Genomic DNA, 19,540 nt, shown 5'->3' with positions numbered 1-19,540 from the left:
TTACTTCACTACTACCAGGGTATGCCCCCTTAAAGGCATTTTCCCTTCGCAGCGGTTATGGCACAACACAAGCCGCTTAGTTAGGTTGGTGTTATTAGGTAGGGTTCACACTAAGCTTATCAGGTCATGACCACAAGTGTTAAGGCTAATTACATTAGCCTGTGTTTGTGGGAGAGGCCTGTGCTCGCATATAACGCGGGCACCGGCCCTCCCACTGACGTCAGCAGAAGGTTCACCCGCCCAACCCTACTCTTTTCACTTCACTACTACCAGGGTATGCCCCCTTAAAGGCATATTACCTTCGCAGTGGTTATGGCACAACACAAGCCGCTTAGTTAGGTTTGATGTTATTAGGTATTGTTCCCACTAACCTTATCAGGTCCTGACCACAAATGAAAAATTTGCATAGTAATAAGAAAGACTGGTATCCTATTAACCAAATATGCCATTAAACTACAAGGAAATGTAGTTTATGCATCAATAGTTTTTATTGACATTTTTTTCTGAACAAATATAAACAAGAACAGGGCCTAAGACCGCAAAAGAACATATACATGAAGTTGATGAAGTTGTACAGAATGATGTACGGTTGGTCATAAAGGTACATTAAGTGTAAACAGTACAACAAACATTAAAAAATATGTAAACTAGGTGCTATACACCAACAAAGAAATGAGTGCATCAACAGAGGTGTGTGAAAAGATATGAATCAAACCATGCAATACTTTTATGACTTGAATGCCTTTTTTCAGGACATGTAGTTTTGCTTCAGAAATGTTGTCCTGAAAAAAAAAAATTATTTTCAGTGTTGTATTTTAACATGATATATTTATACATTTTCAAATGGATAATAATTCATTCATGCATACAAATCGAAGATACATCTTACAAATACTATGTAAATAACTACATTTATTGAAATCAACATATTGATATCTAAAAACCCATACTGTAAGGCTGGACACAAATACAATGAGTTTTTTAGAGTCAAAGTGAGAAGTACATTTCAAAGAAATGTATGACTTATTCTTCAGGCTGGATCCACTATATAGCTTTAACACAGCTGGCCAGTACAAGCTCTTCATAGCTTTTAGGAAAGGCTCATAATTGGCACAATACAGTGCCCTATGTGTAGGCCAAAGTAATACCTATGTATTTAATCTCCGAAATTTACCGGTCAAATTGGTTAGCTTTATGACAGGTGACAAAAGTATTAAGGTGGTAGTAGGATAAAGTCCCAATCTGACCAATAGTGGCTGCCAAAGAGCCAGAAGGATTAGTTAATGTGAGTAGGACATGCTTCTTGCTAACTATTGTCACATCAGAGATCCTGCAACAAGATCAGAGACACCGTAGTACGGATAACTATGTTCACCCAGCACCACCCATGCTGCTTAAATTGGACAGTCTGATATAGATAGTGGCCAAATAGGGGTGTATTTAGATGGAGTCGTGTTGTCTCTCATCGGCATACCATATAAAATGAGGTCAACAATAAGAACTGTAGAATGAGGGCACACACCAACCACGATCTTCATAAAAAGTCTTTATTCAAACGAAATTCAGGACAGATGATAACACCTCTAGTGTGCAAGGCAGATACCTACAGGAGCGTCTTCATCTGGGCCCAGATGAAGATGCTCCTGTAGATATCAGCCCTGCATGCTAGATATGGTGGGGCCAGAAAAGCTTTATCCATGTTTGCTACTAGTTCATAGATTGATATCTCTACACTATTGTCCTTTTTCTCAGTAGACCTTAAATAGGCTTCTAAATATGCATGTACAAAAAAAAAGCATAAAATCCCCATATAATTGTACAAAACTAGCTTTTTTAATGGGTAACAAAACACATTTTAGTCTACACCTCTTTAAATTATGGTGCTATAGAAAGAAAGAGTGCCCGAGTCCCCGATTTTCTCAAATTAAGCATACATGTTCAATTATATTAAGAAGATTTCCTGCTGTATTATTAGACAGTATGGCTAATGCCCTTTAACCCCTTAAGGACCTAGGGCGTATGGATACGCCCTGGCTTTCTGGTACTTAAGGACCCAGGATGTATCCATACGCCCGTGGGAATTTCTGTCCCCGCCACGCGCCGGGCGGGGACCGGACCGGGGTGTCTGCTGATATCGATCAGCAGGCAACCCGCGCAAATGCCCAGGGGGGTCATCAAACAGTTTGAGACCACTGCACAATGATCTCTATACTGTCGCTCTCCAGATCTTGCAAAACTACAACTCCTAGCATGCCCACATAGCAGTTTGCTGTCTGGGCATGCTGGGATTTGCAGTTTTGCAACATCTGGAGATCCACAGTTTGGAGATCACTGTGCAGTGGTCTCTAAACTATAGCTCTCCAGATGTTGCAAAACTGCAAATCCCAGCATGCCCAAACAGCAAACAGCTGTCTCGGCATGCTGGGAGTTGTAGTTGTGTACCTCCAGCTGTTGCATAACTACATCTCCCAGCATGCCCTTCGGCGATCAGTACATGCTGGGAGTTGTAGTTTTGCAACAGCTGGAGGCTGTTGGAAAATACTGAGTTAGGTAACTAAAGGTTTTAAAACCAGTGTCCCTCCAGCTGTTGCAAAACTACAACTCCCAGCATGCACGGTCTGTCAGTACAAGCTGGGAGTTGTAGTTTTGAAACTGCTGGAGGTTTGTCCCCCCATGTGAATGTACAGGGTACATTCACACGGGCAGGTTTACAGTTAGTTTTCTGCTTCAAGTTTGGGCTGCGGCAAATTTTTCACCGCAGCACAAACTCCTAGCGGTAAACTCACTGTAAATGCCCACCAATGTGAACGTACCCTAAAAAGACTACAATAACACAAAATAAAGAGTAAACCACTACATATACACCCCCTTACACTGTCCCCCCCACCAATAAAAATGAAAAACGTATCGTACGGCAGTGGTTGCAAAACGGAGCCTCCAGCTGTTGCAAATCACCAACTCCCAGCATTTCCGGACAGCCACTGACTGTCCAGGCATGCTGGGAGTTTAGCAACAGCTGGAGGCACCCTGTTTGGGAATCACGTGTAGAATATCCCTATGTCCACCCCTATGCAATCCCTAATTTAGTCCTCAAATGCGCATGGTGCTCTCTCACTTTGGAGCCCTGTCGTATTTCAAGGAAACAGTTTAGGGTCACATATGGGGTATTTCCGTACTCGGGAGAAATTGCATTACAAATTTGGGGGGCTTTTTTTCCTTTTACCCCTTATGAAAAGGAAAAGTTGGGGTCTACACCAGCCTGTTAGTGTAAATTTTTTTTTCTTTTTTAAACTAACATGCTGGTGTTGCCCCATACTTTTTATTTTCACAAGCGGTAAAAGCAAAAAAAGACCCCCAAAATTTGTAACGCAATTTCTCCTGAGTACGGAAATACCCCATATGTGGGCGTAAAATGTTCTGCGGACGCACAAAAAGGCTCAGGAGTGAGAGCGCACTATGTACGTTTGAGGCCTAAATTGGTGATTTGCACAGGGGTGGCTGATTTTACAGCGGTTCTGACATAAACGCAAACAAATAAATACCCACATGTGACCCCATTTTGGAAACTACACCCCTCACGGAACGTAACAAGGGGTATAGTGCGCCTTAACACCCCACAGGTGTTTGACAAAATAGTTGGATGGGAAAATGAGAAAAAAGATTTTTTGCTAAAATGCTGGTGTTACCCTAAATTTTTCATTTCCACAAGGGAAAATAGGAAAAAAAAAAAATTTGTAACCCCATTTCTTCTGAGTAAGAACATACCCCATATGTGGATGTAAAGTGCTCTGCGGGTGCACTACAACTGCAAGAGAAGAAGCGCCATTGGGATTTTGAAGTGAAAATTTGTCCGGAATTGAAGGCCACGTGTGTTTACAAAGCCCCCATAGTGCCAGAACAATGAACCCCCTCCCCACATGTGACCCAATTTTGGAAACTACACCCCTCACGTAATGTAATAAGGGGTACAGTGAGCATTTACGCCCCACAGGTGTCTGACAGATTTTTGGAACAGTGATCCGTTAAAATGAAAAATGTTCAAAAGATCTGTCAAACGCCAGTGGTGTGTAAATACTCACTGCACCACTTATTACAATCTGTGAGGGGTGTATTTTCCAAAATGGGGTCACATTTACACATCCAACTTTCACAAAAAGTCGTGAAATACCTGTGAGGTGTTATGGCTCACTGTACCCCTTGTTACGTTCCTTGAGGGGTGTAGTTTCCAAAATAGTATGCCATGTTGTTTTTTTTTTGCTGTTCTGGCACCCTAGGTGCTTCCTAAATGCGAAATGCCCCCCCAAACACCATATCAGCAAAATTTGCTTTCCAAAAGCTAAATGTGACTCCTTCTCTTCTGAGCATTGTAGTTCGCTCGCAGAGCATTTTACATCCTAACATGGGGTATTTATATACTCAGAAGAGATGGGGTTACAAATTTTGGGGGGCATTTCCTCCCATTACCCTTTGTAAAAATGATAAATTTGGGGAAAAAACTGCACTTTAGTGAAATTTTTTTTTTTTCATTTACACATCTGACTTTAACGAAAAGTCGTCAAACACCTGTGGGGTGTTAAGGCTCACTGGACCCCTTGTTATGTGCCTTGAGGGGTGCAGTTTCCAAATTGGTAAGCCATGTGGGGGTTTTCTGCTGTTCTGGCACCATAGGGGCTTCCTAAATGTGACATGCCCCTCAAAAACCATTTCAGCAAAATTCACTCTCCAAAATCCCATTGTCGCTCCTTCCCTTCTGAGCCCTCTACTGAGCCCGCCGAACACTTGACATCCACATATGAGGTATTTCCTTACTCGAGAGAAATTGGGTTACAAATTTTGGGGGGATTTTTCATCTATTACCCCTTGTAAAAATTCGGGACTGGGTCTACAAGAACATGCGAGTTTAAAAAAATGAAGATTTTGAATTTTCTCCTTCACCTTGCTGCTATTCCTGTGAAACACCTAAAGGGTTAACAAACTTTTTGAATGTCATTTTGAATACTTTGAGGGGTGCAGTTTTTATAATGGGGTCATTTATGGGGTGTTTTTTAATAGGAAAGACCTTCAAATCCACTTCAAAACTGAAGTGGTCCCTGAAAAATTCAGATTTTGAAAATTTTGTGAAAAATTGGAAAATTGCTGCTGAACTTTGAAGCCCTCTGGTGTCTTCCAAAAGTAAAAACATGTCAACTTTATGATGCAAACATAAAGTAGACATATTGTATATGTGAATCAATATAAAATGTATTTGAAATATCCATTTTCCTTATAAGCAGAGAGCTTCAAAGTTAAAAAAAAAATGCAAAATTTTAAATTTTTTCATCAAATTTTGGAATTTTTCACCAAGAAATTATGCAAGTATCGACAAAATTTACCACTAACATAAAGTAGAATATGTCACGAAAAAACAATCTCAGAATCAGAATGAAAGGTAAAAGCATCCCAGAGTTACAGTGGTCAGATGTTCAAAAATGGTCGGGTCCTTATGGTATATTTGGGCTGGGTCCTTAACCACTTAAGAACCTAGGGCGTATGGATACGCCTTGATGTCCTGGTACTTAAGGACCCAGGGCGTATCCATACGCCCGAGGGAATTTCGGTCCCCGCCGCGCGCCGGGCGGGGACCGGGCCGGGGTGACTGCTGATATCAATCAGCAGGCACCCCGTGCAAATGCCCAGGGGGATCATCAGACCCCCCCCCCGTCGGCGATCGGCGCAAATCGCAAGTGAATTCACACTTGCGATTTGCGCCGATTCCGGGTCATACGGGTCTATTGTGACCCGGTGACCCGGAATAGAAGGGGGATCGCGGTTGTCTAAGACACCCACGATCCCCCTGTAGGCATAGGAGTGAGGTGGCAGGGTTGCCACCCCTCCTATCCCTGCTATTGGTCTGCTATTGATCGTCAGAGGCGACGACCAATAGCAGACCGGGGGCGGGGGGGTTAACTTTCGTTTTCCCCGTCCTGCCCTCCCACAATAGGCGGGGCAGAACGGGGAACCGAAGGGGACCGGGCGCCGACGTCCACTTACCCGTCCGGAGGCTGCGGCGACGTTGATCGGCGGGCGGCGTCACGTGCGTCTGAAGAGGACGGCTGCCGGGATCCTACGGAAGCCGGTAAGTAGATCTGGAGGGCTACAGTCTGAGACCGTGGTCTCTAACTGTATCCCTCCAGATGTTGCAAAACTACAACTCCCAGCATGCCCAGACAGCTGTTTGGGCATGCTGGAATATGTAGTTTTGCAACAGCTGGAGGGCTGCAGTTTGAGACCACTATACAGTGGTCTCTAAACTATATCCCTCCAGATGTTGCAAAACTACAACTCCTAGCATGCCCACATAGCTGTTTGTTGTCTGGACATGCTGGGAGTTGTAGTTTTGCAACATCTGGAGGTCCACAGTTTGGAGATCACTGTGCAGTGGTCTAAAAACTGTAGCTCTCCAGATGTTGCAAAACTGCAATTCCCAGCATGCCCAGAAAGCAAACAGCTGTCTCGGCATGCTGGGAGTTGTAGTTGGGTACCTCCAGCTATTGCATGACTACATCTCCCAGCATGCCCTTCGGTGATTAGTACATGCTGGGAGTTGTAGTTTTGCAACAGCTGGAGGCACACTGGTTGGAAAATATTGAGTTAGGTAACAGAACCTAACTGAAGGTTTTCCAACCAGTGTGCCTCCAGCTGTTGCAAAACTACAACTCCCAGCATGCACGGTCTGTCAGTACATGCTAGGAGTTGTAGTTTTGAAACAGCTGGAGGTTTGCCCCCCCATGTGAACGTACAGGGTACATTCACATAGGCGGGTTTACAGTAAATTTCCTGCTTCAAGTTTGGGCTGCGGCAAATTCTTTGCCGCAGTGCAAACTCCTAGCGGGAAATTCACCGTAACCTGCCAGTGTGAATGTACCCTAAAAACACTACACTACACTAACACCTAATAAAGGGTAAAACACTACATATACACCCCTTACACTGCCCCCCCCCCCAATAAACAATTTAAAACGTCTTGTACGGCAGGGTTTCCAAAACGGAGCCTCCAGCTGTTGCAAAACAACAACTCCCAGCATTTCTGGACAGCCACTGACTGTCCAGGCATGCTGGGAGTTTAGCAACAGCTGGAGGCACCCTGTTTGGGAATCACTGGCGTAGAATACCCCTATGTCCACCCCTATGCAATCCCTAATTTAGTCCTCAAATGCGCATGGTGCTCTCTTACTTCGGAGCCCTGTCGTATTTCAAGGCAACAGTTTAGGGCCACATATGGGGTATCTCCGTACTCGGGAGAAATTACACTACAAATTTTGGGGGGCTTTTTTTCCTTTTACCGCTTGTGAAAAGGAAAAGTTGGGGGCTACACCAGCCTGTTAGTGTAAATTTTTTTAATTTTTTTACACTAACATGCTGGTGTTGCCCCATACTTTTTATTTCCACAAGCGGTAAAAGGAAAAAAAGACCCCCAAAATTTGTAACGTAATTTCTCCTGAGTACAGAAATACCCCAGATGTGGGCGTAAAATGCTCTGCGGGCACACAACAAGGCTCAGGAGTGAGAGTGCACCATGTACATTTGAGGCCTAAATTGGTGATTTGCACAGGGGTGGCTGATTTTACAGCGGTTCTGACAAACGCAAAAAAAAAAAAAATACCCACATGTGACCCCATTTTGGAAACTACACCCCTCACCGAACGTGACAAGGGGTATAGTGAGCCTGAACACCCCACAGGTGTTTGACGAATTTTCATTAAAGTTGGATGGGAAAATGAAAAAAATTATATTTTTTCACTAAAATGCTGGTGTTACCCTAAATTTTTCATTTTCACATCGGGAAATAGGAAAAAAGCCCCCCCAAATTTGTAAACCCATCTCTTCTGAGTAAGAACATACCCCATATGTAAATTTAAAGTGCTCTGCGGGCGAACTACAATGCTCAGAAGAGAAGGAGCGCCATTGGGATTTTGTAGAGAAAATTTGTCCGGAATTGAAGGCCACATGTGTTTACAAAGCCCCCATAGTGCCAGAACAATGGACCCCCGACACATGTGACCCCATTTTGGAAACTACACCCCTCACATAATGTAATAAGGGGTACATTGAGAATTTACGCCCCACAGATGTCTGACAGATTTTTGGAACAGTGGTCCGTAAAAATGAAAAATAAACTTTTTCATTTGCACAGCCCACTGTTCCAAAGTTCTGTGGGGTGTAAATACTCACTGCACCCCTTATTAAATTCTGTGAGGGGTGTAGTTTCCAAAATGGGGTCACATGTCGGGGGTTCCACTGTTCTGGCACCACGGGGGGCTTTGTAAACGCACATGGCCCCTGACTACCATTCCAAACTAATTCTCTTTCCAAAAGCTCAATAGCGCTCCTCCTCTTCTGAGCATTGTAGTTCGCCAGCAGAGCATTTTACGTCCTAACATGGGGTATTTCCATACTCAGAAGAAATGGGGTTACACATTTTGGGGGTCATTTTCTCCTATTACCCCTTGTAAAAATGTAAAATTTTGGGGAAAAACTGCATTTTAGTAAAAAAAAAAAATTTTTCATTTACACATCCAACTTTAACGAAAAGTCGTCAAACACCTGTGGGGTGTTAAGGCTCAGCGGACCCCTTGTTACGTTCCTTGAGGGGTGTAGTTTCCAAAATAGTATGCCATGTGGGTATTTTTTGCTGTTCTGGCACCACAGGGGCTTCCTAAATGCGACATGCCCCCAAAAAACCATTTCAGCAAAAGTTGCTTTCAAAAAGCCAAATGTGACTCCTTCTCTTCTGAGCATTGTAGTTTGCCCGCAAAGCATTTTACATCCTAACATGGGGTATTTCCATACTCAGAAGAGATGGGGTTACAAATTTGGGGGGGCATTTTCTCCCATTACCCTTTGTAAAAATGGTAAATTTGGGGGGAAAACTGCACTTTAGTGAAATTTTTTTTTTTTCATTTACACATCCGACTTTAACGAAAAGTCGTCAAACACCTGTGGGGTGTTAAGGCTCACTGGACCCCTTGTTACGTGCCTTGAGGGGTCTAGTTTCCAAAATGGTATGCCATGTTGGGGTTTTCTGCTGTTCTGGCACCATAGGGGCTTCCTAAATGTGACATGCCCCCCAAAAACCATTTCAGCAAAATTCCCTCTCCAAAATCCTATTGTCGCTCCTTCCCTTCTGAGCCCTCTAGTGCACCCGCCGAACACTTGACATACACATATGAGCTATTTCCTTACTCGAGAGAAATTGGGTTACAAATTTTGGGGGGATTTTTCATCTATTACCCCTTGTAAAAATTCAAAAACTGGGTCTACAAGAACATGCGAGTGTAAAAAATGAAGATTTTGAATTTTCTCCTTCACTTTGCTGCTATTCCTGTGAAACACCTAAAGGGTTAACACACTTACTGAATGTCATTTTGAATACTTTGAGGGGTGCAGTTTTTATAATGGGGTCATTTGTGGGGTATTTCTAATATGAAGGCCCTTCAAATCCACTTCAAAACTGAACTGGTCCCTGAAAAATTCCGATTTTGAAAATTTTGTGAAAAATTGGAAAATTGCTGCTGAACTTTGAAGCCCTCTGATGTCTTCCAAAAGTAAAAACACGTCAATTTTATGATGCAAACATAAAGTAGACATATTGTATATGTGAATCAATGTATAATTTATTTGGAATATCCATTTTCCTTACAAGCAGAGAGCTTCAAAGTTAAAAAAATGCAAAATTTTCCATTTTTTCATCAAATTTTGGAATTTTTCACCAAGAAATGATGCAAGTATCAACAAAATTTTACCACTAACATAAAGTAGAATATGTCACGAAAAAACAATCTCGGAATCAGAATGAAAGGTAAAAGCATCCCAGAGTTATTAATGTTTAAAGTGACAGTGGTCAGATGTTCAAAAAATGGCCGGGTCCTTAAGGTATATTTGGGCTGGGTCCTTAAGGGGTTAAGGGGTTAAAAAAAAAAAAAAAAAAAAAACTTTATAAATACTATTAGTCATTTTCTAAAACTGTCTGAACCATCAGACATTGTTGATAACAATACCTGAAATTGAAACATACCACTTTCTGAATGACCACACATGGTCTCCTTAACCAGACAGGTGATTTCCATGCTCTGGCATTGAAGATCTGTTAAAATGAACATATTTACATTATAATAATATAATGATACTATAAAACAAGTCTAAATATAACAAGTTGGAATATCCCCTTCAGGCTCCTTAAGACTTCTTAATGAACACACACTGCAGAGTAGTACAGGCATCTTCCTAACAACAGGAGTCACCTGACCATTCATATTGTTTTTAAATAAACCCAGCATGGTCACTTCTTACAACAGTGAGGTAGTATGCAGAACAGCCACCCATCCTGCTTCACATAACACACTGCTAAAGCTTTTTATATAACTGAAGGGTGAGCAGCAGGAGAGATAAGGTTTACATAAGGAAGTATTTGGTGTAATACAAGAAATTATATGTTAAATTCATAGCAACTGGTTCCCTGGGGGGGGTGTCCACAGGAGAAATTGTAATGAGGAGACAGTGCTGTGATCATTATTTTTTCATTATGCTGATTACCCCCCATCCCACGCTGACTTAGATAAAAAGCAGCAAAGACCAGTGGTGGAAAACACTGTATGCACCTCATTCACAATGTATAGTATCCAGCTAATGGCTCTTCCCAGTTCAGTAAATAGACTGTGATTTTAACACTGGTTGTCAGTAACCAAAGAAAACCATTTGGATCCTACCTCTGGCTCCTACCTCCTATTAGTCTAGAAAAGAGCTTTAAAATGTTTCATGTTGGCGAGACCCTTTGCAGACATGAATAGTTTGCTGACACACTCCTCACTGTACCAGCAATTGCATGTATCATGTTATACATCCTACCACACACCATGATTCCAGTATCAGAATTAGAAAGGTGGCTGATACCCCCATGCCATTTCATCACCCCCGTTCATTTCCCCCTAAGCTAATTTATCACCCCTGTGCCAATTTACTTCCCCATGATCCACTCTGTGCCATTTCATTCCCCATTCCATGATAACCCCTGTGCCACTTAATCTCCCCCCCCCCCCCCCCATAATCCCTCCTGGTACCACATCATTCCTGGTACCACATCATGGCATCTCATTCTCCCCTTTGTCCCCTGGTGGACTCTGGCAGGCTCAGGTGTAGGGACTCAGCATCTCTGACAAGCACCATCCTCTGCGCAGTAGTCAGGGTGGCTCCCTGATTCAAATTTGCCATAGCCTCTGCTGCTGACATTAAAGATGCAGCCAATGCCATGCCAACTTTGAAGTATACCTGTTATTAGCAAAAGCTTTTTATATAATGTAAATAATACCATTATATGTACCGTATTTATCGGGGTATACCACGCACCGGCCTATAACAAGTAAAAAAAGTTTTTTACCCAAATATCCATGGTAAAATGAGGGTGCGTGTGTGCGCGTGTATACCCCGATACACCCCCAGGAAAGGCAGGGGGAGAGAGGCCGTTGCTGCCCGCTTCTCTCCCCCTGCCTTTCCTGGGGTCTAGAGCGCTGCTGCCGGCCCTTCTCACCCCCTGGCTATCGGCGCCGCTGCCCGTTCTCTCCCCCTGACTATCGGTGCCGCTGCCCGTTCTCTCCCCCTGACTATCGGTGCCGGCGCCAATAGCCAGGGGGAGAGAAGGGGCAGCGGCACCCATTGCCAGTGCCGGTGCCGCTGCCCCCCCCATCCCCAGTGGCATAATTACCTGGGTCGGGTCCACGCTGCTGCAGGCCTCCGGCGCGTGTCCCCTGCGTCGTTGCTATGCACGGCGCGGCGCACTGACGTCATGCGCCGCGCATAGCAACGACGCCGGGGACGCACGCCGGAGGCCTGCAGCAGCGCGGAGCCGACCCAGGTAATTATGCCACCGGGGATGGGGGGAGGCAACGGGGCAGCGGCGCCGGCAACTTTCTCTCCCCCTGGCTGATAGCTAGGGGGAGAGAAGGGCCGGCAGCAGCGCTCTAGACCCTAGGAAAGGCAGGGGGAGAGAAGCGGGCAGCGATGGCCTCTCTCCCCCTGCCTTTCCTGGGGGTGTATCGGCGTATAACACGCACATAGACTTTAGGCTAAAAAATTTTGCGGGTTATACGCCGATAAATACGGTATATTGTAATATACATTGGTTAGAAAATTTGTATATTTTTGGATGAAAAAATGCTGTCCTATCCCTGCAGCTGTTGCCTGTGTGTCTCTATGAGGAGTCAAAATACAGGAAGTAAGGGCAGGAGAAGTAGGGCTCTGTGCAGGCTCCTGGCTTGTCAATTATCCTGCTGTGTGAGCCAGGAGTGTGTCACAGAGCCTCACTGCACAGAGCCCTGCTTGTTCTCACTGCTCAGAGCCCCACTTGTTCTCAGTGCTCAGAGCCCTGCTTGTCCTTAGTGTACAGAGCCCTGCTTGTCCTCACTGCACAGAATCCTGCTTGTCCTCAGTGTGGAGCCCTGCTTGTCCTCACTGCACAGAACCCTGCTTGTCCTCAGTGTACATAGCTCTGTTTCTCCTCAGTGCACAGAGCCTTGCTTGTCCTCACTACACAGAGCTCTGCTTGTCCTCAGTGTAAAGAGCCCTGCTTGTCCTCACTGCACAGAGCCCTGCTTGTCCATAGTGTACAGAGCCCTGTTTGTCCTCACTGCACAGAACCCTGCTTGTCCCCAGTGCACAGAGCCCTATATTACAAATATACATATAATGTTATTATCTACATTATATAAAACATTTTTTGTTACACTTTAAATTAGTGAAATACAAAAGACAGAAGTGCTCCCTAGTGTGACACCTTTAGCATAAAAATAAAAATTTGTGAGCCAAGGATCAGCTCACCTAAAACGGTTGTGCAAATTCCGGCATATATGCATTTATTCATTTAAGGCTGCAGCGCATTCCTCCTCAAGCTCCCAAGCGTGAATAATAGATTCCAATACCCCTCCAACCTCCACGGAGGATAATAGGCACTGCCAATAAGGTGATTCAGAAGTGATAATAAAACTTATTTTATTAAAACATGCTATGTATTGCGAAATCGGACCGGTTTCTTCTTCAGGCATGACAAAAATGCTGGGAATAAATACCCACAATTCCAATCACATGACCGGGAGTGACATCACCAATTCACACATTTTCCAAAATATATAAAAAAGGATATAAAAAAAGACATCAAAAAACATTGGGAATATAATCATAATATTAGATCAAACAGTAGTCCATTCTATAACCTCATTAAGCCCTTCCGGGGCCAATGTGTTAAACATAAAAATCCAGTAATATTCCCAGTTGATCAGGGCTTGAAAACAGTTGTTAATATTAAGAGGCACAGTTTCAATGATAGCCAATTGTAGCACACTAACATCTCCTACATGCTTTAAACAAACATAGCGAAAGACACTGTACTCGATAAAGGAATTAAAATAAAAAATGTAAAAAAATGACCTGACCTGTGTAATTGGAGTTTAATGTCCGAAATCCCACTGGAGAAATCCATTCATTGCACAAGCAACGGCTGGAGCCACACGGAAAGGAGCCCACCCATCGATCACCTGACCGAGTCACATGAGCGATGTCATGTGACGCAGCAGTATCCTGAGGCTGTAAGTAGCTATTCTTAGGTTTAACCCTTAGCTCACTTGGGGCCAAAAGTGCTTTTAGATTTTTTGCCCCTCGAAATGTTATACCGGGCTTAGGAAGAATGTGTTTTTTTAAAAGCGGATCTAATTTTAGCACTGACCAGTGCTTGTTTAAAATCTGTTTAATCTTCCGACTAATACAACTATAATTAGTAATAAAATTATAATGGAATTTTTTATTGCTTGAATCAGTTGATATTTCACTAAATCACATTGTTTCAAAGGAAGGTTTTTTTAAAGCATTTTTTAGGATACATTTAGGATATCCCTTTTCTAAAAAATCTAAAAAAAACGCTCCTGTAGAATTCTAGGTTGACATATAAAATCACCATCTGAGGTGCAATTTTTTTGTACAGTTCTGACTATAGGGGATATTATATATCCTCCTATGGAAATGGCAACTGTTGGCATCCAACAGACATGAAAAAAAGTGGATGTGAATAGTCTGTTGGATGCCAACAGTTGCAATTTCCATTGGTGGATTTATAATATCCCCTATGGTCAGTACCGCAGAGTTATTTTCCTCCGTGGAGGTTGGATTGGTATTGGACTTTAAATTAGTGAGCAGCGTTGGCTGTTGCTGTTTGGTCTTGCAACACACCTGGGGATTGCTGCTAACAAACTAATGTGTTGCAGCACCCAGTTTGGAAAGCCCTGGTTTAGAAGCTTCAAATAGAAGCTAGAACAGAAAATAGAAAGGTAATGGTAGTGCAAGTGAAATCAATGATCCTCACAAAAATATAAAACTGAAATGCTTAACCCCTTCCCACTATAGGACATATGCATACATCCCAGCACCCGACACGTTCACACGCTGGGACATATGCATAAGTCCTAGTGATCTCCGGCACTGCCACAGACCGATCAGGAGATCGGCGGCGGGACCCAGATGTCAATCACAGCCAGAGTCCTGCCGCAGTTGTTGGAGCCTCGATCGCGCAGGTCCCAGCAGCATTAACCCCGCACAGTGAACGCCGTAAAGAAAAACAACAAAAAATTGCAAAATTCGCCAATTTTGGTACAAATTGCGGAATAAAAAAGATCAAAAGGTAGCACGTGTCGCAAAATTGATACCAATAAAAAGTACAGTTCATCCCGCAAAAAATAAGCCCTTACTCAATGGCATTGGACGAAAAGTATCATTTTTGCCTGTGGCCGGAAGCCATGTTTGTTGGGGCATTTGCGAAATACAGTAAGAGCCAACCCTCTTAATGATTTAACTGCTCGGGTCTCACTCATTGTTGGAATGGATAGGGGTATTTATGAAAAACATAAGGCCATGCGTAAATTTAATCTGGTGTGGGGCTCCTGGGTATGTGCTTACAGATTGGGCTCTAATAGGTCTTAACCCCTTAAGGACGGACCCATTTTTTACCTCAACGACCAGGCTCTTTTTTTTTTAATCTGACATGTATCTCTTTAAATGGTAATAACTTTAGAACGCTTTTTCTGAGCAGAGCGATTCTGAGATAGTTTTTTCTTACATATTGTACTTTATATAAGTGGTGCATTTTTGTTGACACATGCAGCATTTTTTGTAAAAAACTTGAAAATATTCTGAAAAACTGGAAAATTTCTGGATTTTTTAATTCATTTTTTTATGGTGTGCACTGTGCGGTTCTACCTAAAAAGCTGCACCCAGGACTTCATCAGCATCATTTTAATATAAAATAGATAACTTTTAATGAAATTTTCTTTTCAGTAATTGACACTAAAATTGTGAAGAGAAAACCAACATTTATGAAGGAGAATACATCTGTTTATTTTTCTTTTGTGTATAAAAGTATCCTCACATATTTGGTTAGCTTGGTATACAGTAATTACTTGATTCATCCTTCTATCAATCATATTACATTTCTGAAGATACTCCTGGGGTTAATCTTACGGTGCATTCACACCACAGTTTTCAGTCCAGCAACAAAACCGGATACGGTCAAAAAATTAGCCGACTGGGGTCACTATTAAATAAATGGGGTGCGGAGCGGGTCCGGCAGTAGCCATATATTCATGTTTAGTATGATGGCTTTTTGCATTTCAAATGGAATAATTAAAAATCGCTTCTCACTAAGATCTAAGGTCAAGTCAAGTCTAGTATCTGTTCTTATCAGTTTTATTGGTGGATCAGACACCATTGATGTATGACCTCTTGATTTCCGGCCTTCTGGCTAGGATCGGAGAAATTTTTATAGATCCGTCCGAATGTCCGGGCAGTAAACCTGCACACATTCACTTATTTATTTTTTCTTCTCGGCCTTTTGGCTAAGATCAAGTGTAGTATCTGTTCTTATCAGTTTCAAGTTGGTGTGGAGCTGGTGGGGATGGGTGCTGAGTGGAAGCACGGGAACCATGAACTCTTCACCTTGTGGCACCCACTTCTTGATTCCCGGCCTTCTGGCTAGGATCAGAGAAATTTTTATAGATCCGGCCGGATGTCCGGGCAGTATATCTGCACACATTCACTTATTTATTTTTGTCACTGTGTCACTTTTTGCGTGTTGTGTGTCCACAGGATTGTTAGGATGCAGTAGCCCTTCTGTTCTGGGTGTCCCTCCTAGCAGTCTAGGGGAGGTGTGTTTGGCCATCAGGTTCCTCACCTCCCTGCAAAAACCCCTGGGTACTCCTGCATGGGCACCGTTTACAGCTCTGCAGGCAGATACCTTGGCTAATGCCAAGGGGGATGTCAGGAGCATTTGTGGTCCCTTAGTAGCTTCGGCAAAAAGGGACATTGAACCTAGAACCTTACAGGTAACTTTTGGTCTGGAGGCGAAGGGTAAGGTTTGTTGGGGGGCCTCTCTCCTATCGGAGAAAGGCTTGCGATAGACCGCATCCTTTGTGCACGTTTTTTTAGTGTAACACGCTTGCACTTTTTCTTGCACATTGGAGAGCACGTTCCTCAGCTCTTACAATAATTAAAAATCGCTGCTCAGCCTTTTGACTAAGATCAAGTGTAGTATCTGTTCTTATCAGTTTTATCGGTGGATCAGACACTATTGATGTATGACTGGTGAGGATGGGTGCTGCATGGAGGTGGCAGGTGTTACAGGGCTGGTTTTTTATGGAATCAGCTGCCCTGATGTGACCTGCTTCCTTCGGGTCTCGCCATGAGGCTGAGAGGGTCTAGAGCCAAGGTACGTTTGTGCCTCGGGGAGGGGTGACCTTGAGGTGCCGAAGCTAACTGAGAGGATAGGCTCACTGAGTGGAAGCCCTTGCACCATATCTCTACACCTTGGCACTCCTCTCTTGATTTCTGGCCTTCTGGATGTCCGGGCAGTAAACCTGCACACATTCACTTATTTATTTTTATACACTGTGTCACTTTTTGTGTGTTGTGTGTCCACAGGATTTGTCAGGATGCGGTAGCCCTCCTGGTGGTCTAGGGGTGGTGTGTGTGGCCAACAGGTACCGACCATTTACGGCTCTGCCAGCAGATACCTTGGTTAATGTCAAGGAGGATGCCGAGAGCATTTGTGGTCCCTTAGTAGCTTTGGCGAAAAGGGACATTGAACCTAGTACCTTTTGGTCCGGAGGCAAAGGGTAAGGTTTGTTGGGGGGGGCCTCTCTCCTGTAGGAGAAGGGCTTGCGACCGCATCCTTTGTGCATGTTTTTTTAGTGTAACACGTTTTACCCTTTTTCTTGCACTTTGGGTGATTCGAGAGCATGTACCTCGGCTCTTAAAAAAAAAGAAAAATAAATAAATAATTTTCTGAAATTACTGACTACAAACAATGCAGTTGTGCACAATGTCACCTGTTAGTTGAGAATCAAGAAAAAAGATTATACACAAAAACATTAGTAGTAAAGTTTGACACAAAGGTCAGAGGAGCACCTTGTTGAACTCTAGTCAAAATACCCCTCAAACTACTGCAGAGTTGAATGCAAGGTTAAACCTTGTGCAGAGGATGTGGAGCAGTTGCCCATAGCAACCAATCAGCTTACATATTTCAGAAACCATCTTACATTTTTCAGAGACCTTTTTAAAAATGAAAGACCAATCTCATCCACAAAACATGGTCGGTGGAGGCATGGAAACTTGTGATGTGTTCTGATGGGTCCAGTGTTCTTGGTTTTCTGACTGCCAGTCATTTCCACATAAATGCCAAAATAAGGAATCTTTTTATTGAAGATTACATAAAAAGTAGGACATTAATAGTGTAATTTAGAACAAAAACAGCTCCACGTCTGTCTCCAGGTTGCGTGTGGTATTACAATTTGGCTCCATTCACTTCAATAGAACTGAGCTGCAGAACCACAACCAACCTGGAGACAGAAGAGGAGCAACATTTTGAAATAAATTAGCTTTCTTTTATCTATTCCTGGATAACCCCTTTAACCCCTTAACAGTACTTAACGCACCAAGACATACATTAACATCATGGACATGACAGAGCACCAGACCGGTGCTCGCGTCATGCCCGGCAGGTCCCGGCTGCTATCAGCCATTAACCCCTCAGATGCTGTGATCAATACAGATCACGGCATCTGCAGCAGTGCGGTCGGTAAAATGGATGATCGGATCGTCCGCGGTGCTGCCGTGGGGATCCGATCATCCATGATGGCGGACGGAGGTCCCCTCACCTGCCTCCATCTGTCTCCCGGGTCTTCTGCTCTGGTCTGAGATTGAGGAGACCAGAGCAGAAGATCACCGATAACACTGATCAGTGCTATGCCCTATGCATAGCACTGAACAGTATTAGCAATCAAATTATTGCAATAAAGAGTCCCCTATGGGGACATAAAAAGCGTTAAATTTTTTTTTTATAAACATATTTGGTATCGTCGCGTGCATAAATGTCTGAAGTATCAAAATATTATGTTAATGATCCCGTATGGGGAACGACGTAAACGTAAAAAAGAAGTCCAAAATTGCTGCTTTTTTGTTACATCATATTCCCAAAAAAAATAATAAAAAATGTTTAAAAAGTTTTATATATGCAAATGTGGTATTAATAAAAAGTACAGATTAAAAAATAAAAAATAAGCGTCAATAATTTAAACGTACTAATTTAGCTAAAAAGTTTACAAAAGTTTAAGAAGTACAATAATAGAAAAGTATGTGTTACGCCGAGCGCTCCGGGTCCCCGCTCCTACCCGGAGCGCTCACAGCGTTCTCCTATTCGCAGCGCCCCGGTCAGACCTGCTGACCGGGTGCGCTGCGATAATGTTCCCAGCCGGGATGCGATTCGCGATGCGGGACGCGCCCGCTCGCGATGCGCATCCCGACTCGCTTACCAGACCCGTTCCCCATCTGTGCTGTCCCGGCGTGCGCGGCCCCGCTCCTTAGGGCGCGCGCGCGCCGGGTCTTTGCGATTTAAAGGGCCGGTGCACCACTGATTGGCGCATGAGGTTTTAATCAGTACCTTCACCTGTGCACTTCCCTACTTATACCTCACTTCCCCTGCACTCCCTTGCCGGATCTTGTTGCCATTGTGCCAGTGAAAGCGTTTCCTTGTGTGTTCCTAGCCTGTGTTCCAGACCTCCTGCCGTTGCCCCTGACTACGATCCTTGCTGCCTGCCCTGACCTTCTGCTACGTCCGACCTTGCTCTTGTCTACTCACTTGTACCGCGCTTATCTCAGCAGTCAGAGAGGTTGAGCCATTGCCGGTGGATACGACCTGGTTGCTACCGCCGCTGCAAGACCATCCCGCTTTGCGGCGGGCTCTGGTGAATACCAGTAGCAACTTAGAACCGGTCCACCGACACGGTCCACGCCAATCCCTCTCTGGCACAGAGGATCCACCTCCAGCCAGCCGAATCGTGACAGTATGTAATCATGGGTATCATTTTATTTATATTGACCTGCAGAATAAAGAAAACATGTAATTTTTCATGTAAATTGTACAGCATGAAAACAAAACCTTCCAAAATTTGCAAAATTCCGGTTTTCAATTTTA

At 43.6% G+C, this 19,540-nt stretch overlaps 1 protein-coding gene and 1 pseudogene across 22 annotated transcripts in view; one reads left to right on the top strand and one right to left on the bottom strand.

Moving 5' to 3' along the window:
* Positions 1–417: 417 nt before the first annotated feature.
* Positions 418–19,540, bottom strand: part of TEX14 (testis expressed 14, intercellular bridge forming factor) — a 536,718-nt gene continuing 517,595 nt past the window's right edge. For 11 of the 22 annotated variants that reach the window (XM_056556851.1, XM_056556860.1, XM_056556855.1 and 8 more), the window contains 2 exons: positions 10,038–10,123; positions 419–782 (listed from right to left, as the gene is read on the bottom strand). In XM_056556851.1, the coding sequence (XP_056412826.1) occupies positions 648–782; positions 10,038–10,123 (221 nt within the window). In that variant the 3' untranslated portion in view covers positions 419–647. Of the gene's footprint in view, positions 783–10,037; positions 10,124–19,540 lie in introns of those variants that run through there. The other 11 variants (XM_056556857.1, XM_056556859.1, XM_056556866.1 and 8 more) reach the window with 7 other exon arrangements.
* On the top strand, positions 15,889–16,023 carry LOC130359781 (U2 spliceosomal RNA; annotated as a pseudogene).

This window comes from Hyla sarda, chromosome 2 (genome assembly GCF_029499605.1).
Source record: "Hyla sarda isolate aHylSar1 chromosome 2, aHylSar1.hap1, whole genome shotgun sequence".
NCBI lineage: Eukaryota > Metazoa > Chordata > Amphibia > Anura > Hylidae > Hyla > Hyla sarda.
This window is presented reverse-complemented; position numbering and strand designations above follow the sequence as displayed.